Source organism: Caretta caretta, chromosome 1, assembly GCF_965140235.1.
Source record: "Caretta caretta isolate rCarCar2 chromosome 1, rCarCar1.hap1, whole genome shotgun sequence".
In the NCBI taxonomy this organism is placed as follows: Eukaryota; Metazoa; Chordata; order Testudines; family Cheloniidae; genus Caretta; species Caretta caretta.
The window spans coordinates 167,078,607-167,098,200 of NC_134206.1; the positions used below are offsets into that span (position 1 = coordinate 167,078,607).

Here is a 19,594-nt window from a genome sequence, read left to right on the forward strand (position 1 = left end):
ACTATATAAATAATAGATCATAAAAATAAAGTCAATGGAAGTTGTGCAGTTAATTCCCTGCACATCATGTTGAATAGTTACATGAGGCTCTGCAGCTATGATGCCAAGCCCAGCAGAAATTGGGCTTCTTTCAGAAGCATTTTTTTAAAGGTACTTGGGATGAGAGGACCAGATGGTGAAATATCAACACAAAAAGGCCATCAAGACTCTCAACAGCTATTTGGTATTTTGAGGGAAGGATTTGCATTTTGGTTGATACAGCCTCAGCGAGAACATTTCCATACGGCAATTATTTTTAGTCTAGTGGTACAACAGACAGAGCTAAACCAGAACTCTGCCCTACTCTGAAACACATTCCAAGTGACCCTGACATTATATTACATTCATGCTGCTGTAACATTTTCATGGAGCAGTAGCACAGCTGTCTTGTACAGACTCAAGTACCCATGTGAAAAGGAAACCCACATATCCTGTGTTATCAGTGAGTTACTTCATCCTGGTGACATGCTGGAAATGGTCTTTTAATTATTTTTAAAATTTATTAGGACTATTTCCTCTAAAAAGAAAAAAAACCTGAGTCCCAAGGTGCCAAATGCCATTATATTTTGAAAAGGAAAGGAAGATTTTCTTTAGCGGAGCTATAAATGTTCAGCCTTCAACATACTGTATACATCCAGCTCACACAATGAAAGAGCTGTACCAGTAAGCTATACTTGGGAATATTTGGCATTACCTCATTCTATGCTATTTCCTGTCCTGACCTCAACCCCAAAAGCTACCCTAATCCCAGCAATAGATTTAAAAGGAAGATAACTGGTGTTTATATTGTCTTTGTCTGTTGTTATGATAGGACCACAGCACTAGCTCTCTGTGCTAGAATTCCTTCAGCTCCCTCCAAACCTGAATCTGACTCCGGCAGCTACTTTGCATGGGGAGCATCACACCCAATCCAGCCTCCAGGGATCCCGTCCATGGGGCACTACTTTAGCACTACTGTTCCCAATCCCCCGAGTCCTCCCAACACCCCTTCTTGCTTGCCTACACACCTCTGCTAAATATAAATATGAAACAAGGCTTTAAAAGACCCTATGTGGGTAGGGAACCTGTATCTTGGAGCTCTTTGCACCCCAGTTCACAGCTGTCTTAGCGACACCACTGCAGAGCTTGCTGCTAACTTCCCCCTCCAGTGAGCCCTATGGGAAAGGGGACTTGCCATGCTAACAGCTACAGCCCTATTACAATACTTCCTCACTAGCAATATGGGGCACTACGAGCCACAACCACTATGGTCACAGTCACTTACATTTGCATTTTTTACATTGCTGCTAACGTGATGTGGAAGAATTTCAGCCAGGTGCTGCAGAACCTTAGGAGACGTCTGCATGGCATCTCCATGGCAACACAGCTACATCATTTATCTAGGGACTAGTCTCCCATGTTTCTCTTTGGAGCTGAAAGGCAGACTGAGAGGGATGCTGATACTTGCAGCAGTGGTGGAAGAACACAGTCAAATTGGGAGATCCCAAATAGCCTAACAAAGGTTAGTTTGTAAGTAAACCTTTCCTTCTTGAGAGAATAAGGGGATGGACCCTGGAAATTTCCCAAAGAATCTGAAAAGACACCCAAAGGATGTCTCCATCACAAAGCATTTGTTAAGAGTCCCTATAGAAACAGGTTTAGTTATAGGCTAGTGATTATTTTTAGGTAGGTTACTTCTGAAGCATTTCTTTTTCTGTTTCAGTGTGCTAACAGTTCATCTTCTGTTTTAGAATATTATTATTTATTTGTATTGCTGCCCAAATGCCCCAGTCAGGATTGGGCCCTAGTATGCTAGGCACTGTACAAACACATAGAAAGACTACCCAAGATTTTACAAGCTAACTTCAGTTTCTATAATCTGTCGTCTTGTACGTACCAAGGCCCTGCTCCTGCAGGATTTGAAGTTTATGGGATTACTTATGTGCTCAAAAGTAAACACGTACAGACATTTTTGCAGGCTTAGACAGTAATTTTTATGTTACAACTAAGAATATATTTGATATGTCTTTTTCCCTCATTATAAGACAGATTTTAATATTTATAAGGTACAGTAATTTAAGAAGGGAGAGAAGAAGGTTTCCATGTCCACCTTCAAAACATGTTGCAACAATATCATCGGGTTTGTCCACAGACAAAAGCTGCACTGTTTCAACTATCCAGGTACTGTAAATGCGATACAGCCCACCTAGTGTGGACACAGCTATAGTGTTATAAAGGTGTATATAGTTATTCCTGTGTGGGAAGGTGAAGAAGCTATATCAGTATAACTGCATCCATATAGCTATTCCAGTTAAAAAAAAAAATCACACACCTAACCAAAACAGTGATACTGATATACATAAAACTTTGTCTCCAGACCAGGCTTCAGAGGGAATAAGCAGCGACCCCTTAGCCATGAGAATGTATACTGCCAAAATAGGCAATTGTGGTAGCACTGTCATTAGTTCTTAATTTTTCGTATAGAAGTCATACATCAATTCTCTGGTGGCAATTGGCTTTTAGGGCTGCAGAAGCAAATGCACTTCCATTTTAAAAATAACACCAAAACAATCTGTGTGTTTCTATCGTTGCACTATTTGCCAAATAAGTTTTCTTTCACTTGTGAAGAAATACAAGTTGTATGTTCTTATATATTACTATACATACACATATACACAATACACACATGTAAACAATAAGCTAACAGCTAAATTCGCATCTTAGAAACACATAAGTGGCTCCCAGTGATTGTACTGGGAACCTATGTGTATACAGAGAAGAATTTGGCTCTAAAGAGCCCTCAGGCACATCTTGAAATATATTTGCTCAATCTATCCACAGCTGATATGTTTCAAATAAAGTATGTGCTCTTTATATAAATAAAATGCAGCACGTGCTTTGCCCTGATACTTCCATCTGGCTTGCAATTCAACTTGTCTATTAAATTGGTAAATGCATTTTTAAAAAAAAACAAACAAAACCAGACACAATATAAATGTGCCCATGTAATTTTGGGCTTGGAAACCATTTTTAATAATACAGTGACCACCACCATCATAACTGTGAAAAGCAGCTTTAGAAAGAGGTGATCTTTTGGGAATACTGTAATTTATCATATGGTTGTTAGACCTGCACAATGCTTGCACCACTGTAATTCCTCCCTTCGGCAAAGAAAGGAAAGGAGAAGGAAATCCTAAAATCAAAGGGCCCTGATATCTGGAGTGGATTCCTTTAAAACCCAGGCAAAAAGGATAGAGACAGGCAACACAAAAGGCAACACCTTCTATCTAATGAATGAACAGTATCTTTGTGATCACTGAGAGGGAACCATTGAGTGTAGGCACTCCTCATCAGTCAGCATCCTAATTTACATGACCCATGTCTTCTGTCTCCAGACAGAACAGTACTAGCAGATTGCAGAACACAATAAAACCAGAGTGGCTTTTACCAATAGTGTTTTTTTACACTCCTAGGTCCCAACTCAAGGATGAAGCACAGTTCTTGAGGGCAGAGAACATTTGTACAGTGCCTAGTACAATGACGTGACTAGGAATTCTAGGCACTACAGTAATACAAACAATAAATAATCATCAAAGCCACTGGTATGCAATGATAGGCCCAGACAGGCATTTCTTACACAGAGCTCTCACTGAAGTTTGGATAGTAAGACTGGGCATATAACAGGCCAGCAGTGTTCCTGTGAAACCAGGACTGACCTGAGGGGCGGGCGATTCGGGCAGCCAACATCCAGGAGTGCCAAATCCCCATTTGTTGTCTTGTTCCTTTTGCTTGCATTTGTTTTGTGGGGAGCTGGGTGTGCAGAATGAAGTGATGAACACCACAGTTTTCTACCCCGGGCCACAAAACACCTCGGGCCAGCCCTGCCTGAAACACTTCTCCTCAATGTTAATAAACATTGATGCAAAACCAAATATGTTCTGGGCTTGGGATGACATTTTTTGGCTTTTGCTTGACTAAAACGGCTAGTTTTCTAGTTTTTTTTAATCAAGTCTAGAAAAAATTGAAAAAAAAAAATCTTCACCAAAATTTTTCATCGGGAAAAATACCCATTTTTCAAACAGCTCTGCTCACAGCCTGTCAATGAACCTGGGCTGAACATTGTCTAATTTTTGAGTTACATTGCTCAAATGCAATGAAGGCTGTGACCGTGGGCAAGTTACTTAAGTTCTTGGTTCTTTGGTTTCCTATTTGTACAATGGGGATGATAATACTCCATCTACCTCCCAGAGAGCTCTATTCTTCCTCAGAAAGATACATGCAGCACCGATTGCCTTCAATCATGCAACACCAGTTGCCTTCAATGGGAGCTACTTGTATCTTGGAGTTGGAGACTAGCCCTCATAAATATTGTGAGGCTTAATTTATAAATTCTTGTGAAGTGCTTGGAGAGAATCAGCTAGAAGATGTTGTAGGGGAGCTACAGTGGTTTTTTTAAATCCCTAAGAAAATTTCACACAGCCCCATGCAGCCTGTATTACAGCAGAATATATCTGAGGAGAAACACAATAGCTTTAGTGATTAGCAGTTATTATGAACTCATCAGTGTTGGGAGTGTTCTCAAAGTCAAATTGTGGGGTTCAGAATACCTAGATGGACAAATGGAATTTGCTGTCTAGAACATTCGCATCTCTAACTTCTATTCTTCACTGTCACTGAGATTCACATTTAGGCTTACATGTTGGGGGTATTATTCTGACCTTTCTGTCCATTTGTTCTGTGCAAGCAGATCAGTCACTTTTTTAATGAAGATGCCCAAACCTCCCTGGCAATTCTTTTGAAATGAGTCATTTGGTAACTTTCTCTCTTGTAAGCAAGTTTCCCTATTTCTCTGGGCTTGGAATTATTTCTGTTTTCCCCCCCAGGGCCAGAAACCCATCAACTGTATTCACAATCAGTGGGAAATTCTTAAATTCAGTCCGGTATCAAAGTATCATTATAAAAGGCTCTACCTCATAGGCATCTTGGTTCACCTTGTATTTTTCTATCTGGTATAGCTGGTTCCTATAGCAAACGTTGTCATGGACATCTGACTTCTGTTGAAGAGGGGAAAAAATAATGTGAGATAATTTGAATCAACAAAACTGATAAACTACAACCTGCTGGGCCAAATTCACTGTGGCTTTCAACGGAGTTGCACCGGCTTATGGCAATGATGGATTTGACCCATTATATTTAAATATCATTCTTGCTCATCTGCAAATGGCCAGCGAGACATCATTATTAAAACATCTGAATGGTCTTTCTAATATAACTATGCTCTGAGGAGGAGTGAAGAATCCATGGCCATTCATCAGACAAGGAATCCCTCTGAGATAAAACAGAAACTAATAAGTTGAAAGGAAAAACCCATAAAACCCTGCCCCCTTATAAGCAGCCTTGTAGATGCTTACAGCTTCCTCACTATTTACATCTCAGACCCAGCTCGTGTCTCGCTACGCACAGATGCCACGGGAGGACAGGGTACGAGGTGCCTCAGCCCCTTGCATGCCCCATACACTTGTACAGGGGCCACCCATTACGTCGCTAGAGAGCACGAAACTACCCGCACTGGCAGTGCTAGGCTCCCTTAAGCAGGCAGGGAGGGGTAAGCTGAGGTGAGGTGGGGGCAGGATGATGGCCCCCCCCCCCCTCCTTAGCCAGCATAAAAGAGTGCACAGACTGTACTCGTTCAAAGAAAAGTGTTAGGATGGCTACTCCAGTGCATGCTTCCCCACTGTTATGGGCTCAAATCACAACTATGTGGACTACAGAATTCTGCATTGTTTTGATGTGAAAATAGGAGAAATTTGCTGGTTTCAATGGCCCTTTGCTTTGAATCCAAACCTCAAAGTCAAACATGGGAAGGGGGGCAATGCAATGGGAAGGTAGAAGTGACCCTAAGGAGAAACTGCAGAACTGGAATTAATTTACAAACTGGACACCATCAAATTAGGCCTGAATAAAGACTGGGAGTGGATGGGTCACTACAAAAACTAATTTTTCCCCCTGCTGATACCCACACCTTCTGGTCAACTGTTTGAAATGGGCCACCTTGATTACATTGAACTCATTAGCACTACAAAAGTGATTTTTCCTCCCTTCTTGTCAACTGTTGAGAATAGCCCACTTCCACCTTAATTGAATTGGCTCGTTAGCACTGACCCCCCCACTTGCTAAGGCAACTCCCATCTTTTCATATGCTGTGTATTTATACCTCTCTACTGTATTTTCCACTCCATGCATCTGATGAAGTGGGTTTTAGCCCACGAAAGCTTATGCCCAAATAAATTTGTTAGTCTCTAAGCCAAAAGGACTCCTCGTTGTTTTTGCTGATACAGACTAACATGGCTACCACTCTGAAACCTAAGACGACTGACACCAAAGAACAAAGAAAAGTGTTTGCAAGAACCCTTACAAAGTGAAACTGCCAAATTTCACACAACCCTACTCATAATCTATGTGAGGGAGAGCCTGGGCTGCAACTGCACTGTCAGTCTCTTAAGTCACTTATTGCTCTTCTCATCCCCAGAGTAGACATCTGTTGATGCCAATGGGAGGTTTGTGCAGAAACTGAATGCAGAATATGCAATAACAATCTTCACTGCAAGAAGCCTGCAATGCAAATTGGACAGCAGGATTTTTGACCCAAGGTCATATGCAAGAGCTATTTGGTATTAATGCTTTGTGCCATGGGCCAAGAGGGTCAAAAACTAATCAACAAACTCTACATACATATTATTTTTAAGTACCACTTTTATCTTAAAGTTTTCACTTCACAACAAACACACACATTTTAATGGCTATTCAACTGTCCCACCTCTCCTGCCAAGAATCACATTACATTAACGAATGTTTCTTAATAACAGAATAATTGTATCTAAAGAGCATAAACCCGACACAACACTAGGACAAAAATAAAGCCTTACATGGCAAGGATTTTGTTTCTGTAAGCCAAAAGCCTTCCCAGGAGCCTCTTTGTCCAATGCCTACATTTGAAAACCATGTACATACAACCTACAAGCAATTACTTCCCATGCATGGGAATTCTGATCTGAACTAATGTTATCTATTTACCAGCATTATCTCCCTTTCACAACTAATGTTATATGAACAGTGAATCTCAAGGGGCTACACTTCACTAAGTTAAAGACTCTGAATCAAATGTCAGTGCGTGGGAAAATTTTTGTATATTACAGCACTCTTTTTATATTTATTATATAATTATTATTATTATTATTATTATTATTGTCGTCGTCGTCATCTTCAAGAATCAATATCAAGCAATACTTACTCTCAGGCCTGTCAAATAGCGCTCTAGTTTCTTATTAAGTAGAAAGTAGATGGCAAGAGTGTTGCTTGCCCTATTAGAGAGGACAGTGTTGATCACATCGCTGTTCTTGTAGCCCAGCTTTTCAGTCATATGGAGCAGCACACTTTGGCTGAGGTCTTCTAGGTGAATTCTACACAAAGAGAGACCGAACAAATTACTCTTACAACCCTCCAGATGAGACATGAGAATGCTTGTTAGCAATGAGGACACCTGCAGAGTATGCACTAGAGATCTGAAGGCCATTATATAGCTAAGTAATGTAAACATGACTAGCCTTACGTTCTTGTGAAGGTAGCTCTAGTTCAAAAAGCAGCCAAAAATTATTTTAGCGATAAAGAATACCTTCTGATACTTTAACTCAGCATACACTCTGTACTCAAGGATTTTGGATACAGTTTTCTATGTGGCTTTCAGCCCTACCACCCTACACTGTGTTCCATTCAGATCTGACAAACTAAAAAAGGTCAAGGCTAGTTATTACTTGGATGGTAGATTGCCAAGGAACAGCTACAGTATGCGCTGCGGGAAGTGACACTGATCATTAAATAGATGGCATTCTTCCCTCTGAGTCAATCGTGAACCAATGGCCCAGCATGGTGTTAAGAGGCACTGTAGTGCTGCAGATGCCACAGTCTGATTAACACATAAAACCCAAGGTCTTGACCACTGTAGTCATTAAACATCCCATGGCTCCTTTTGGAGGAGAAGAGCTAAAATCCCGCTCAGCTAGCTACGTTCTGCTTACCTATATGTTTCTGTTCTTTCCATTAGATACGGTACTTCTTCATCTGCAATCGTTAACTGTTGCTTGGGTGTTTCTCCTTGCATTAAGTAGCTAGCTAGAGTGTTTCATCCCACAGATCGGTATATTTCAACAGTAGGTGAAGTGAGCTATATGTAACATTTCTATAGCAGTTTGTTAAATCTGTAGAAGTGCTTTGAGGTAGAAGGCACTATATAAAGCTAAGTTATACATAACATATGTGTGTGTTTTCGCACGCTCTCAATAATGGACTTATCTGAGTTGAGGAATGGAGGGCAATAGCCTTGTGCAGTTATAACAGTGCCTTTAACAGTACATTGGAAGGTCAAATTTCCCAAAGAGCTCATTTAGGCTTCTAAATGAATTGGCCAGACTTCCAGGTGTGCCCAGCACCCAGTAGCTCCCATTATATTCAAAAATAATTGTTTTTAAAAAAAGCTATTCCTTGTTCCAATAGCTATTTTAGCCACTTATTTAGGTGCCTTACTAAGGACTGCTGGGTGCTGAGCTTTTTAAAAAAATCTGACCTCTACTTTTAATAGGTTCATCATTTCCCATCTCACCCCCTGCACTGGTATTTTTAATGTCTGTTACATTCAGCCGTTACTGCACGTGAGATGGGGTTGGCCATAGCAGGACTCTAAATAATATTCAAAATCAAGTCTGGTAAATCTTGACTAGCAAATGTTTACTTTTGTTCAACGTGCTTATTAAAATTCATTTTGTACTTAGGGACTGCTTTTAGGGTTTTTTTTAAAGAAGTTACTAGGCAAACTGTATCTGCTGCTGTATGGTAAGTAAGTCTATCTTCGGATAGCAAAAAGAACCCAGGCAATTGTTGCTGGAAGTAGTCTGTAAAATGTAAAGTATTTTTTGTCTTCAGAGTATTTCTTTAATAAACGCAAGCTTATAAAAAGCCAGGCAGAATTATTTTATGAGAAATCTCCTGCATCTCAGTTTTACACCCTCCCCCTTCCACTCCTTCTACCAACTCCCTATCTAAGGAGCATTTAGTGATGCCCATAAAAGGGCAGAAGGGGTACCCGTGAGTACAATACATTGCTTTTTGTTAGTTCAATAAAAATAGTGGTTGGGATGAGAGTGGAGATTTCTTGGTGATTAAGCGGTGGATAAGAACTACGGTATATTTCCTGCTCACACACACTGGCATACATCCAGAGGAACTCTTTCAAAGTTGAATTTAATTGTGTTACTCCAAATTTACACCAATTTAAATTAAAGCAAAATACGGCCCTAAATATTTACAATCAAGAGGATTTTTCTTATCACACTATTGTATAGCAACTTGTAGGTAGGTGAAGTTTGGGACCTAAGCTAGTTAAAAACAAAAAAGCACTATAGCCCAAAGATAGAAAGGCAATAATCTACATGACTTTAATCCTATGGAACTCCACTGACTTCAGCACAAAATGTGGGTCAAAATACACAGGGGTCTAATTTTCTGATTTTCCAGAGACGCGAGTGATGAGAAAAAATGATTCTGTACATATGGTAGAACCTCAGAGTTACAAACACCTCAGGAATGGAGGTTGTTCGTAACTCTGAAATGTTTGTAACGCTGAACAAAACATTATGGTTGTTCTTTCAAAAGTTTTCAACTGAGCATTGACTTAATACAGCTTTGAAACTTTCCTATGCAGAATTAAAATGCTGCTTTCCCTTTTTTTTTTTAAAGCAGTTTACGTTTAACTCAGTACTGTTCTGTATTTGCTTTTTTTTTTTTTTTTTTGGACTCTGCTGCTGCCTGATTGCGCACTTCAGGTTCCAAATGAAGTGTGTGGTTGACTGGTTAGTTTGTAACTTTGAGATTTTACTGTAATATTTATTGTAAGAGTGATTTTTCTAAAAAAGGGATATCCCTTTAAACTAGACTATGTACAATACTTCCCTTCCCAGCTAGTTCCTTTGCCTTCAAGACAGAATGATTAGTGGGCACTTGAGAAATAAAGGACATTGCACTGCTCTTTTCTTTAACATTTTAGACTCTAGCTTCCTTTACAAGTCACCTAAATAATTATACATACAATCATTTACACCTGTGAGCAAACTCAGAAAGAACACTTCCAATACAATCTGACAAAGTGCAACTCAAGTGCATGCCAGGGATTTAAAAATATATATCAATATAAAAGTGCATCTTGCACGTGCAAATGGAAAAGAGTTTGAAATCAAACGTATTCCAAGCCGCCCTTGTGTTGTGTTTACTGGAGATAAGACTAGGAGTGAGAGTATTAAGTTACCCACACAGCTCTCAGTTACAGTTACATTTGCTTAACAGATGCCATGTTTAGTAGATTGATTAGACTCATTATGACAGTGATTTAATTAGCATAATGACTCATTCAGTTTACACTTATTTTCCCTTTTTTAACACAAAATGTTCATATGTACCATACTTTAGTACAGTCCAATGCACCAAGATTCCTCAAATCTGCTGTGTGTGTTTTGTGTTAGCTCAATTAGATTTGGTATCGGGACAAAAATGTTGAGACAATGACTCATCTCATTCTCTACCACATCCCTTGTAAACCAACCACTTCTTTATTCCTTCTTTATAGTCCATCCATTAATGTAGCCAATCACGTTTCCCTGCACCACAACTCTGTGTTCCCCTGTATGCCAGCCTAACGATTCATTGTTTCACCAGCCTAATGATTCATTGTTTCACCAAATCTCTCTTATGAACTTCCATTCCAGAATAAAAGCCCTCAGTCTCACTCAAGTTTGATCCTCCCATTTTCTGAGAACTAGAAGCTGCTATTCTCTATGTGACTCTAGGCTTGCAATCCCTGGGCATAAATAAGCCCACAGCTGGTGCTGAATTGCGTTTTACACAAAAGCTATTGCATTTTGACTAGTGGCTACATCCACAAAGGGGATTTAGACTCGTGATTGCAACACCTAATGTTTAGATGCCCTGCCACATAAAAGAATCCGTAGGTCTGAGGTAAGTACCCAGGCTTCCTGTGCAATGCATGCGAAGAGTTAGGCATCTAAGAATGGTATTCACAAAAGTCACCACGCTGAGCTGCTTAAGCAAGCCAGTAGGAAATGCTGAGAAGAAGGGTGTGGCCAAGCCGCTCAAAATCAGATAGGTGCCTAACTGTAGGCTGGTGGGATCTGCCTGTCTCCACTCAGGATTCTCCCCACGATCCCTCTCCTGGAATTAGGCACCTAAACCAAAACCAGATCTGCTCTTTTCCACAAAAATAAGGAGGAGCCCCGTATAGCCTTCACCCAGAATGTCAGAGAGCCAGATTCAAATCTTCCCCTCTGCCTGATCTGGAACGAAGGCCTGGGATACACTTGGGCGGGCGGGGGGGGTGGGGGGGTGGGGAGGAGAGAATCGACCTAAGTTACACAACTCCAGTTATGTGAATAACATAGCTGAAGTCGACATACTTAGATCTACTCACCACGGTGTCTTCACTGCGCTGAGTTGACAGCTCATGCTCCCCCGTTGACTCCGCCTGCGACTCTTGCTCCGGTGAAGTACCGGAGTCGACGGGAGAGCACTCGGCGGTTGATTTATAACATCTAGACTAGACACGATAAATCAACCCCCACTGGATCAATTGCTGCCCGTTGATCCTGCAGGTAATGTACACAAGCCCAAAGACTTGAACCAGATTCTCACTGTTCTGGGAGGCGGGGGGAAGGGGCACAGCTAACCACTTAGCTACAGAGTCATTCTCAGTCTGTGCCTGGCCCAATGAATGTTTAAGTATATTGTACAAAAACTGAACAGCTTAAGCAAGAGAGAGCCCCACCAGGGAGTGGGGAGACCTGGGTTCAAATGCCCATTCCATATCAGGCAGAGCAGGGATGTGACTCTAGACCTCCCACACCCTAGGTGAACATATAAACCACTGAGCTATAAGGCACAAGGCAAAGGGGAGGGGAGGCGGGACACACACCACCCACTCCTCCTCTGATCGAATGCTTTGTGTGGGGCTCAATCCGACAGACAGCCTTTGGAAACACCTATTGCATCAGGCAGTATGGATTAGGTGAGAGCTAGACACCAAGCAACTCAGCAGTGTCAGGACATAGCTGGCACTGCACATGTCCACTGGCCGAAACTTAGGTGCCATAGGAATTTAGGTGCCAACAGTGTAAGCAGCAGGGGGTTGAGGATGTAAATTTTGGACTTAGGTGCGTAAAGTGACATTTAAGCACCTAAATCCCTTGGTGGATCAAGCCCTAAGTGTATCAAAAATAGCACTCTTTTTTTCCTGGCTGCATATGCATTTTGCCATGAGATCTGTCATCCACCTGACCCTGGTCATATGTCTCTGTGTCTGTTGAGGTGTTCAAGATTAATACTCATCTAAGCAAGTTCATCTAACTCTGATCCTCGCCATAACGGTTACCATAATAATGTTGTATTTATCACACAGAATCTGAGCTGGAGTTTTAGAAAGGCAGTAACTTCCAGTGACATAGTAATATCACTCCAACAGCAAACAAAGGGGTGCCAAGACTGATGTACAGTGGGCTTCCCCCATCAATTCTGAGAAGATCGAGGAGTCAACTAAGTATGTGGTCTTGATTCTGGGTCACCATGCAGCAGTATGGCATCTCTCTGCTAGTTTAAGGAAGTAATTTTGACTTTTGCACTAAGAACTCCCTCAAAACTGATACCATCTCCCATTTATTTCAGGCCCAGTCCTGAAATAAGCATAAGCAATCCGTACTCATGTATGTAATCCCAGTGAGTTCAATGGGACTTTGTTATGTGAGTAAGGGTATACAGGATCAAGCCTCTAATGGTTTAATGTGTTCTCACATTTGCGAAGTATTGTATTAATTACAATACCTGTTTGGATACGTGACATTATGCGGTGCTTTCCCAGGGTAATTCTCATTAAGCCAACGATTTGCTAAAGCTTGCTGGATGTTTGGTCTCTTTGCAGGATCTGGCTCTAGCAGAGATTGTAGAAAGTTTATGGCCGCTGTGAAGATATTAAGAAAAGACGACAGCTATGTCATATGCTTTACAACTTAACTTAGCAACTGAGTTACTATGGTAAGTAACCTTACCAAAAATATACTATCAAGCAACGGTTTCCTTTATGATATGCTCTAATGTCCCTGAGAAAATTATCTGCTAAGGAGTTAATCCATATGTAAAATAAATAATGTTTTATAGAATCATAAATGAGAAGAGGGAAAATTATCTGTGTGTGCTCTGAAGGTAACCTTCATGCTTCCAGGAAAAAAACCCAGCACGGTGAGAGGCATTTGTTCCAAATTATCCCCAGACCCTGACTCTGGTCAGATAATACAATTCTAGACAGGAGGATCATAACATGCACCAGATCTGATTTTACATTTTAAAAAAAGGAAAAAATCTTTGATACAAATCTAATCTAGAGACTACCCTGTGCAACATATTTCAATAGCAAATTGTGTGGGACAAACAGTAAGAGAAGTATCTGGAATTTTACCTGTCTAGAGGTTTGGCCCAATGTTAAACATGAGAGATGAGAGAACGTAGCCCCAGATCAGTAAAACACTTTAGCACATACTTCAGTCCTATTTACTTCAATGGGACCTAAACACATTCTTAAGTGCTTTCCTGAATCAGGCCCTTAGCATTACAATCATTTCTTCATTATTTAAATGTTCCCTCGGCAACAACATAAGGGTTTCTTCCTTATACATCCCTTCAAAAAATCAGCAGAAGTATAAAGTTAGAGGCCCAAGGTGCAATCTAAAAAAGGAACTGCATGCCTCTGGAGCAGGGCTGAGCAGCCTCAACTCCCATTAACTTCCAGTCAGCACCAGTGCTCAGTATCACATAGCATCAGGCCCAGGGGACCAAATTAGTTTCTCAGTTAAAATGGTGCATCCATACTGAAATCAATGATAGGACACGCTGACCCAATTAAAATAGAGCAGTAAACTTAGTGGGATCATTTCTGTTTTCAGATATGAACCCCTGTATTTCCATTGACTGCAACAGAGTTGCAAGGGAGTTTCTAAGGGCGGAAGTGGGCCTACGTGACTCCATTCCTTTCAAAGTTTTCCATAAAAGAATCTCAAAGTGTTTTACAAACATTCGTTGACATCATGCCTTTAAAGTTGTTAGTTACAAGGAGAGAGAAAATGACTGGCCCAAGGCCACACAGGAAGCTGGAAACTTATCTCCATTTTGACTAGTCCTATATTTTAATCTCCAAACTATCATGACTAAAACCTGCCTTCTGCTGGTGCAATCTTAAGGAATTTAATATGCTCTCTAAAATTCTTCATGGAACAGGCACAGAAACCTAATGTTGGAGGAGTTTGGGGTTTTTTAAGATTTTGTACACGAGATCACCCAAATGCTTGCAGTCAGCCTCACATACGCAGAAATTGGACACATCATACACACCACAGAAGCCACCAAATATAATAATGTGGCTAGCACACATGGGCTACGTACTAAGGAAAAAATAGTCAGCCGAGCTGCAAAAGAATTCTGGATGAATTCCATAGCAAACACCAAAAACATGTACTCTCTTCTAGTTTATAGACCATTAATGTTGGGTCACTGGATACCACCCAATTGTTTTATGCCATTTTTGTCTTTTACAACTGAATCCATCTTTGCACTAGAGTAGCAATGGCATATCCTCTTCACCATCGTCTCAAATGCTTTACATGGACTGCCATTTACACAGTAATCAATGGGCATCTCAGGGGCCAGAAACACAAATGATAGGCTTCGTTATTTTCGTACCCTCCCTTGTGTTTGGAGAGCAGCATGTTTGCTCTCTAGGCTGGGATGTAACCATTTGAAAAGGGCAAAAATGTTAACTAAAGATAAAGTGTACTTGCCTTTAAAAGGCTCTTGTCTGCAGTCATGTTGTTATCCAGTCCCCTCCCTTATGTACATCACTGGTCCTTTTTGAGCATGCTCAGCTCAGGAAGTCACCATGAAGCCTGGTCTATGTGGGGTCAAGAAGAGGAAGTGTGTGCCTATGTTCTAAAGCAGATCAGTGGACAATGGATGACTGAAGTGTGAATTTTCTGTCATATTTTTATGCATGGCAGTGACTTTCTTGACTTAGTATTGCTACCCAGGGGGTGCAGGAAGTTAAGATGCTCCTGGGCCATTGCAGGAGACATGAGGCATTTGGGATGATAGGAATGGCTCATTCAGCGCTGACTAGAACCAACCCATATCAAGGAAGGATCCAGAAAGACAACAGGAACCCCAGCTACTGAACAACTGACACTTAACAGTGGGAAACTTCAGCAGATGGAACATGTGAACTCAGCAGCGCTCCCCAGGAGGAGGACAATGGACCAAAAGGTGTCAGATGTCTGCGTTAAGAGCTGAGCTCACAGAGACACAGGAAGCTCTCTGGGACTGAGAATGGACAAAGACAGAGAAAAGAAACCCTGATGGTTCCTATAGCAGGATGGCTCAAGGGAGCCTGGGTGTGGGCTACTGTCTTAACCTTTGCTTCTCTATGCCAGCTAAGGACTTCCCAGTGCTGCATTCCAGTTGACTGATAAACCCTAGTCTGTTTTGAAAAGACTGCCTGGTGTCACCGCAAATACTTGCAGAGGTGCACTGATCCCTGAAGAGGGTGCAACCCTCTCTGAATAGGAATCTTTCCCAGTTGGACTTGCTGGACAGAGCTCACAGTGAGAAGCAGGAGTGCTGGAGCCCAGGGGTTGAGTCTCAGGCCTGGTCTACACTGTGGGGAGATCGATCTAAGTTACATAACTTCAGCTACGTAAATAACGTAGCTGAAGTCGATGTACTTAGATCTACTCACCGCGGTGTCTTCACTGCGGTGAGTCGACAGCTGACGCTCCCCCATCGACTCCGCCTCCGCTTCTCGCTCCGGTGGAGTACCGGAGTCTATGAGAGAGCACTCGGCAGTCCATTTATCGCGTCTAGACTAGACACAATAAATCGACCCCTACTGGATCGATTGCTTCCCCTCAATCCTGCGGGTAATGTAGACAAGCCCTTAGAGGCATTGAGGCCATGTGGTCTAGCACGTTGAATGGGGGACTGTTTAAAAGCTGGGCCACAGCACAAATCCTGTAGATTTGTGACACAAGGAAGGGAGAGATTTGTATTATATAAGTCAGGAGGAGGTTCTGTAGGTGCTGAGCCCTACCAACTTGAGGAGCCTCTGTGTTCAACATCCTACAGAAACCAAATATCTCCTGGACAGGGCCCTGAGAGACTATCCAATTTAGACAGGCCTACTGTCAAGAAGTTTACATTTGGCAGACGGAGAGAATTACGATTATGCAGTTACCAGGTCACCTAAGCATGAATGAAATTTTTGTAGAGTTATTTCTATCTTCATAAATCATTAATTACCATGGGCTATTTTAGCTTAAATCTCTCCTGACTTTTCCGTATTTTCATACAGCAATAATATTGCAGTAACAGCAGGGAAAGATTGGAAATCTGTCCATAAATCTTTTGGAATTTGATGTTATGGCTGTTCCATGAGCGTGCTGCAAGCCCCATGTCACGTTTCTTAGATAAAGAATTCTCTATTGTCAAGAACAACAAATCCATTGTTCTTCTGTTTTGGCTTATGACTTTCCATTTTTCCCATTTTCCCAATTATAAAATGCACCTCCCAACAGATTCTGAACACAGTTACAACAACAGTGCACAATGCTTATTGAAAGTGTTATGTAAATAAACTCAGTCTCCAAATGAGTTCAATTCCCTATACAAGCTCCCTTTTCCTCCAGCAAATGACTGACTAAGTGGATGAGACTTCTGCCATACTATAAAGATCAAAAGATTCAGGCTGAATGAAATGAATTCCAGAGCCAAGAACCTTCCACTGAGATTGCTCTGCATCTAGTATCTAGAAAAAGTACCTCAGCTGATCTTAAGTGTTGTGATGGCACAGATGGAGAGAGGCAGTTTCTCAGTTAGCCAGGATCCAAACCCTACAGGCATAAGTAGGGCCCTACCAAATTCACAGCCATGTAAAATGCATCATGGACCGTGAAATCTGGTCTCTTTGCATAAATCTGTTTTTTTGTGTGTACTTTTACCCTATACTATACAGATTTCATGGGGGAGCCCAGCGTTTCTCAAACTGGGGGTCCTGACCCAAAAGGGAGTTGCAGGAGGGTCACACGGTTATTTTAGGGGGATTGCAGTATTGCCACCGTTACTTCTGCACTGCTGCCTTCAGAGCTGGGTGGCCAGAGAGCGGCGGCTGCTGACTGAGGGCCCAGCTCTGCAGGCAGCAGCACAGAAGCAAAGGTGGCAGTACCCTACCAGGCCATTCTTACTTCTGTGCAGCTGCTGTGGCAGCGGCTCTGCCTTCAGAGCTGGGCTCCCAGCCAGCAGCCGCCGCTCTCCAGCTGCCCAGCTCTGAAGGCAGCGCCGCCGCCAGCAGAAGTAAGGGTAGCAGTAATGCAACCCCTCCACATAACCTTGTGACACCCCCCCACACACCCACTAACTCCTTTTTGGGTCAAGACCTCTACAATTACAACACCATGAAATTTGAGATTTAAATAGCTGAAATCATGAAATTTACGATTTTTAAAATCCTATGACCGTGAAATTGTCTAAAATGGAACGTGAATTTGGTAGGGCCCTAGGCATAAGATCTAACACCATGAATTGTATGGAAAAGCAAACATGAAGCCAACAGATCAATCTTTGGAGGTGGAGCATGTTACATATGAAGTCAGATGCAAATAAAACTGTTATATCATTCCCTTGGTCCATGCTGAACAAAGTCGCTGAGCTAACAAAGGTATAACTGAATTATCCAGCCAACAGTTGTCTATATACACAAAGCTGGGGCTTCATCTATGAAATCAAGGATGGTGCTAATCTGGTTAGCCAATCACCTTACACTTGGCAGAATTTTCTTTCTGTGGTATAATTTTGGGATAATGTTTGTTCTCTTTACAGTTTCAAGACCAACATCACTGGAAATTTAGTTTCTCTTTAAATTTCATTCTGAGACCAAGCTCAGTTTTAAAAAGTTGTAAAATGAGTTTTATTAATAGGAATACAAACATTCTTCTGTTTTGACACTGAGAAGCCACATTCCTTGCAGTGGTCAGAAACAATTTGGTTTCTATTGTTTTTAGAGAATGCCGAATGTGAGTGTCTGCCTGGTGAAATTATGCATAGAGTTGCTGTCTGTACTACTGACCACATGAAACAAGCTAAGGCAATTTCATACCACTGAGCCATAAGTTAGACCCAATTTTTAAAACCCCTTATAACTGTATTAGCAATAGAGGTCATTACATGATGCAACTCATTTATGGAATTTTAATTATCAGTTGCTCAGCCGTCATAAATGCTAACACCTCATTTTCTGCTTCACAGGGTTTGCTTAATGGCGCATATGCTTACACACCCTGGAGATACTGTCTGATAGGCTTTACAAACAATCGTTGGGATGCAGTGATTAAAAGGTAAAATATCAGTGAATTTATGGACTATCAGCTGTGAAAAACTTAGAATTCTGTAACATAAATAAGTTGTAATAAGCAGAGAGAGGGAAAATAAAAGAAAATGAGATTAAACTTGAATGCTCTGCAGCCGTGGTTCCCAAACTTTTTAGTACTGCAGTTTACTTACAGATATTTTAAAACTTGGTGGCTTCCCACAACCAAATACCTTTGTTTTTTAATCAACTCAGGACACTAGATTCAAGAGAGACACTACAGCCTGGACAGTTTGGGGACTTTATTCAACCACATACAGTTTGTTTAATGATATAATCGAATCTAATCCATGTTTTTAAAACTATAATTAAAAATATGGATTTTGGGGTGTGTTTGGACATAGTCCAAGATTTTAGTGAGAAGATTGGGTCTGTTTCAAACTGCACAGTTGCATGATGTTTGGTTGACTCTCTGATGGCACCGGACGTAACTCATTTTTCCAATTTAAATTATTTCTGTGTTTAATTTTCACAGAAATCATTGCTGAAAGCCCAGACTCACCGAGTATGTTTACACTGCATTTAAACACCTATGGCTGGCCTGTGTCAGCTGAGTTGGGCTTGCGCAGCTCGAGTTGCGGGACTGTAAAATTGAGGTGAGACGTTCAAGCTCTGGGACCCTCCCCCTTGTGGGGTCCCAGAACTTGGACTCCAGACTGAGCCCAAATGTCTACACCTCAATTTTAAAGCCCTGTAGCCCGAGCCCTGTGAGCCTGAGTCAGCTGACATGAGACAGCCATGGGTGTTTAATTGCAGTGTAGACGCACCCACAGAGATTAAAGGAAGCAGCACTTTTATAGCTTCTACTGAGTTTCTCATGCTCTCCTTTAACAGAATTCTTTGCTTTGTTAGATTTGAAAACTTGGTCTTCAGTGTGTGATCAGTTGTCCATTCCAAGAGATTTTCTTGAGCTCAGAAGCTTGAGGTTGGAATGGAGTCAAGTATCTGGAGATTCATGTTCAACTCCAGAAAAATATTAATCCAAAAGGGAATACAATCCAGACA

At 41.4% G+C, this 19,594-nt stretch overlaps 1 protein-coding gene and 1 long non-coding RNA gene across 2 annotated transcripts in view; one reads left to right on the forward strand and one right to left on the reverse strand.

The window, feature by feature from the left end:
* Nucleotides 1-19,594, reverse strand: part of HUNK (hormonally up-regulated Neu-associated kinase) — an 86,594-nt gene that overhangs the window by 7,756 nt on the left and 59,244 nt on the right. Inside the window, exons 6-8 of the mRNA XM_075133151.1 lie at nt 12,952-13,087; nt 7,310-7,478; nt 4,989-5,072 (exon numbers count right to left, since the gene is read on the reverse strand). Coding sequence (XP_074989252.1) covers nt 4,989-5,072; nt 7,310-7,478; nt 12,952-13,087 — 389 coding nt within the window. The remainder of the gene's footprint in view (nt 1-4,988; nt 5,073-7,309; nt 7,479-12,951; nt 13,088-19,594) is intronic.
* LOC142073410 (uncharacterized) lies at nt 1,454-18,653 on the forward strand. The gene is made up of 4 exons (XR_012670284.1): nt 1,454-1,540; nt 2,085-2,199; nt 13,049-13,161; nt 18,469-18,653. It is a non-coding gene; the product is annotated as an uncharacterized LOC142073410 (long non-coding RNA).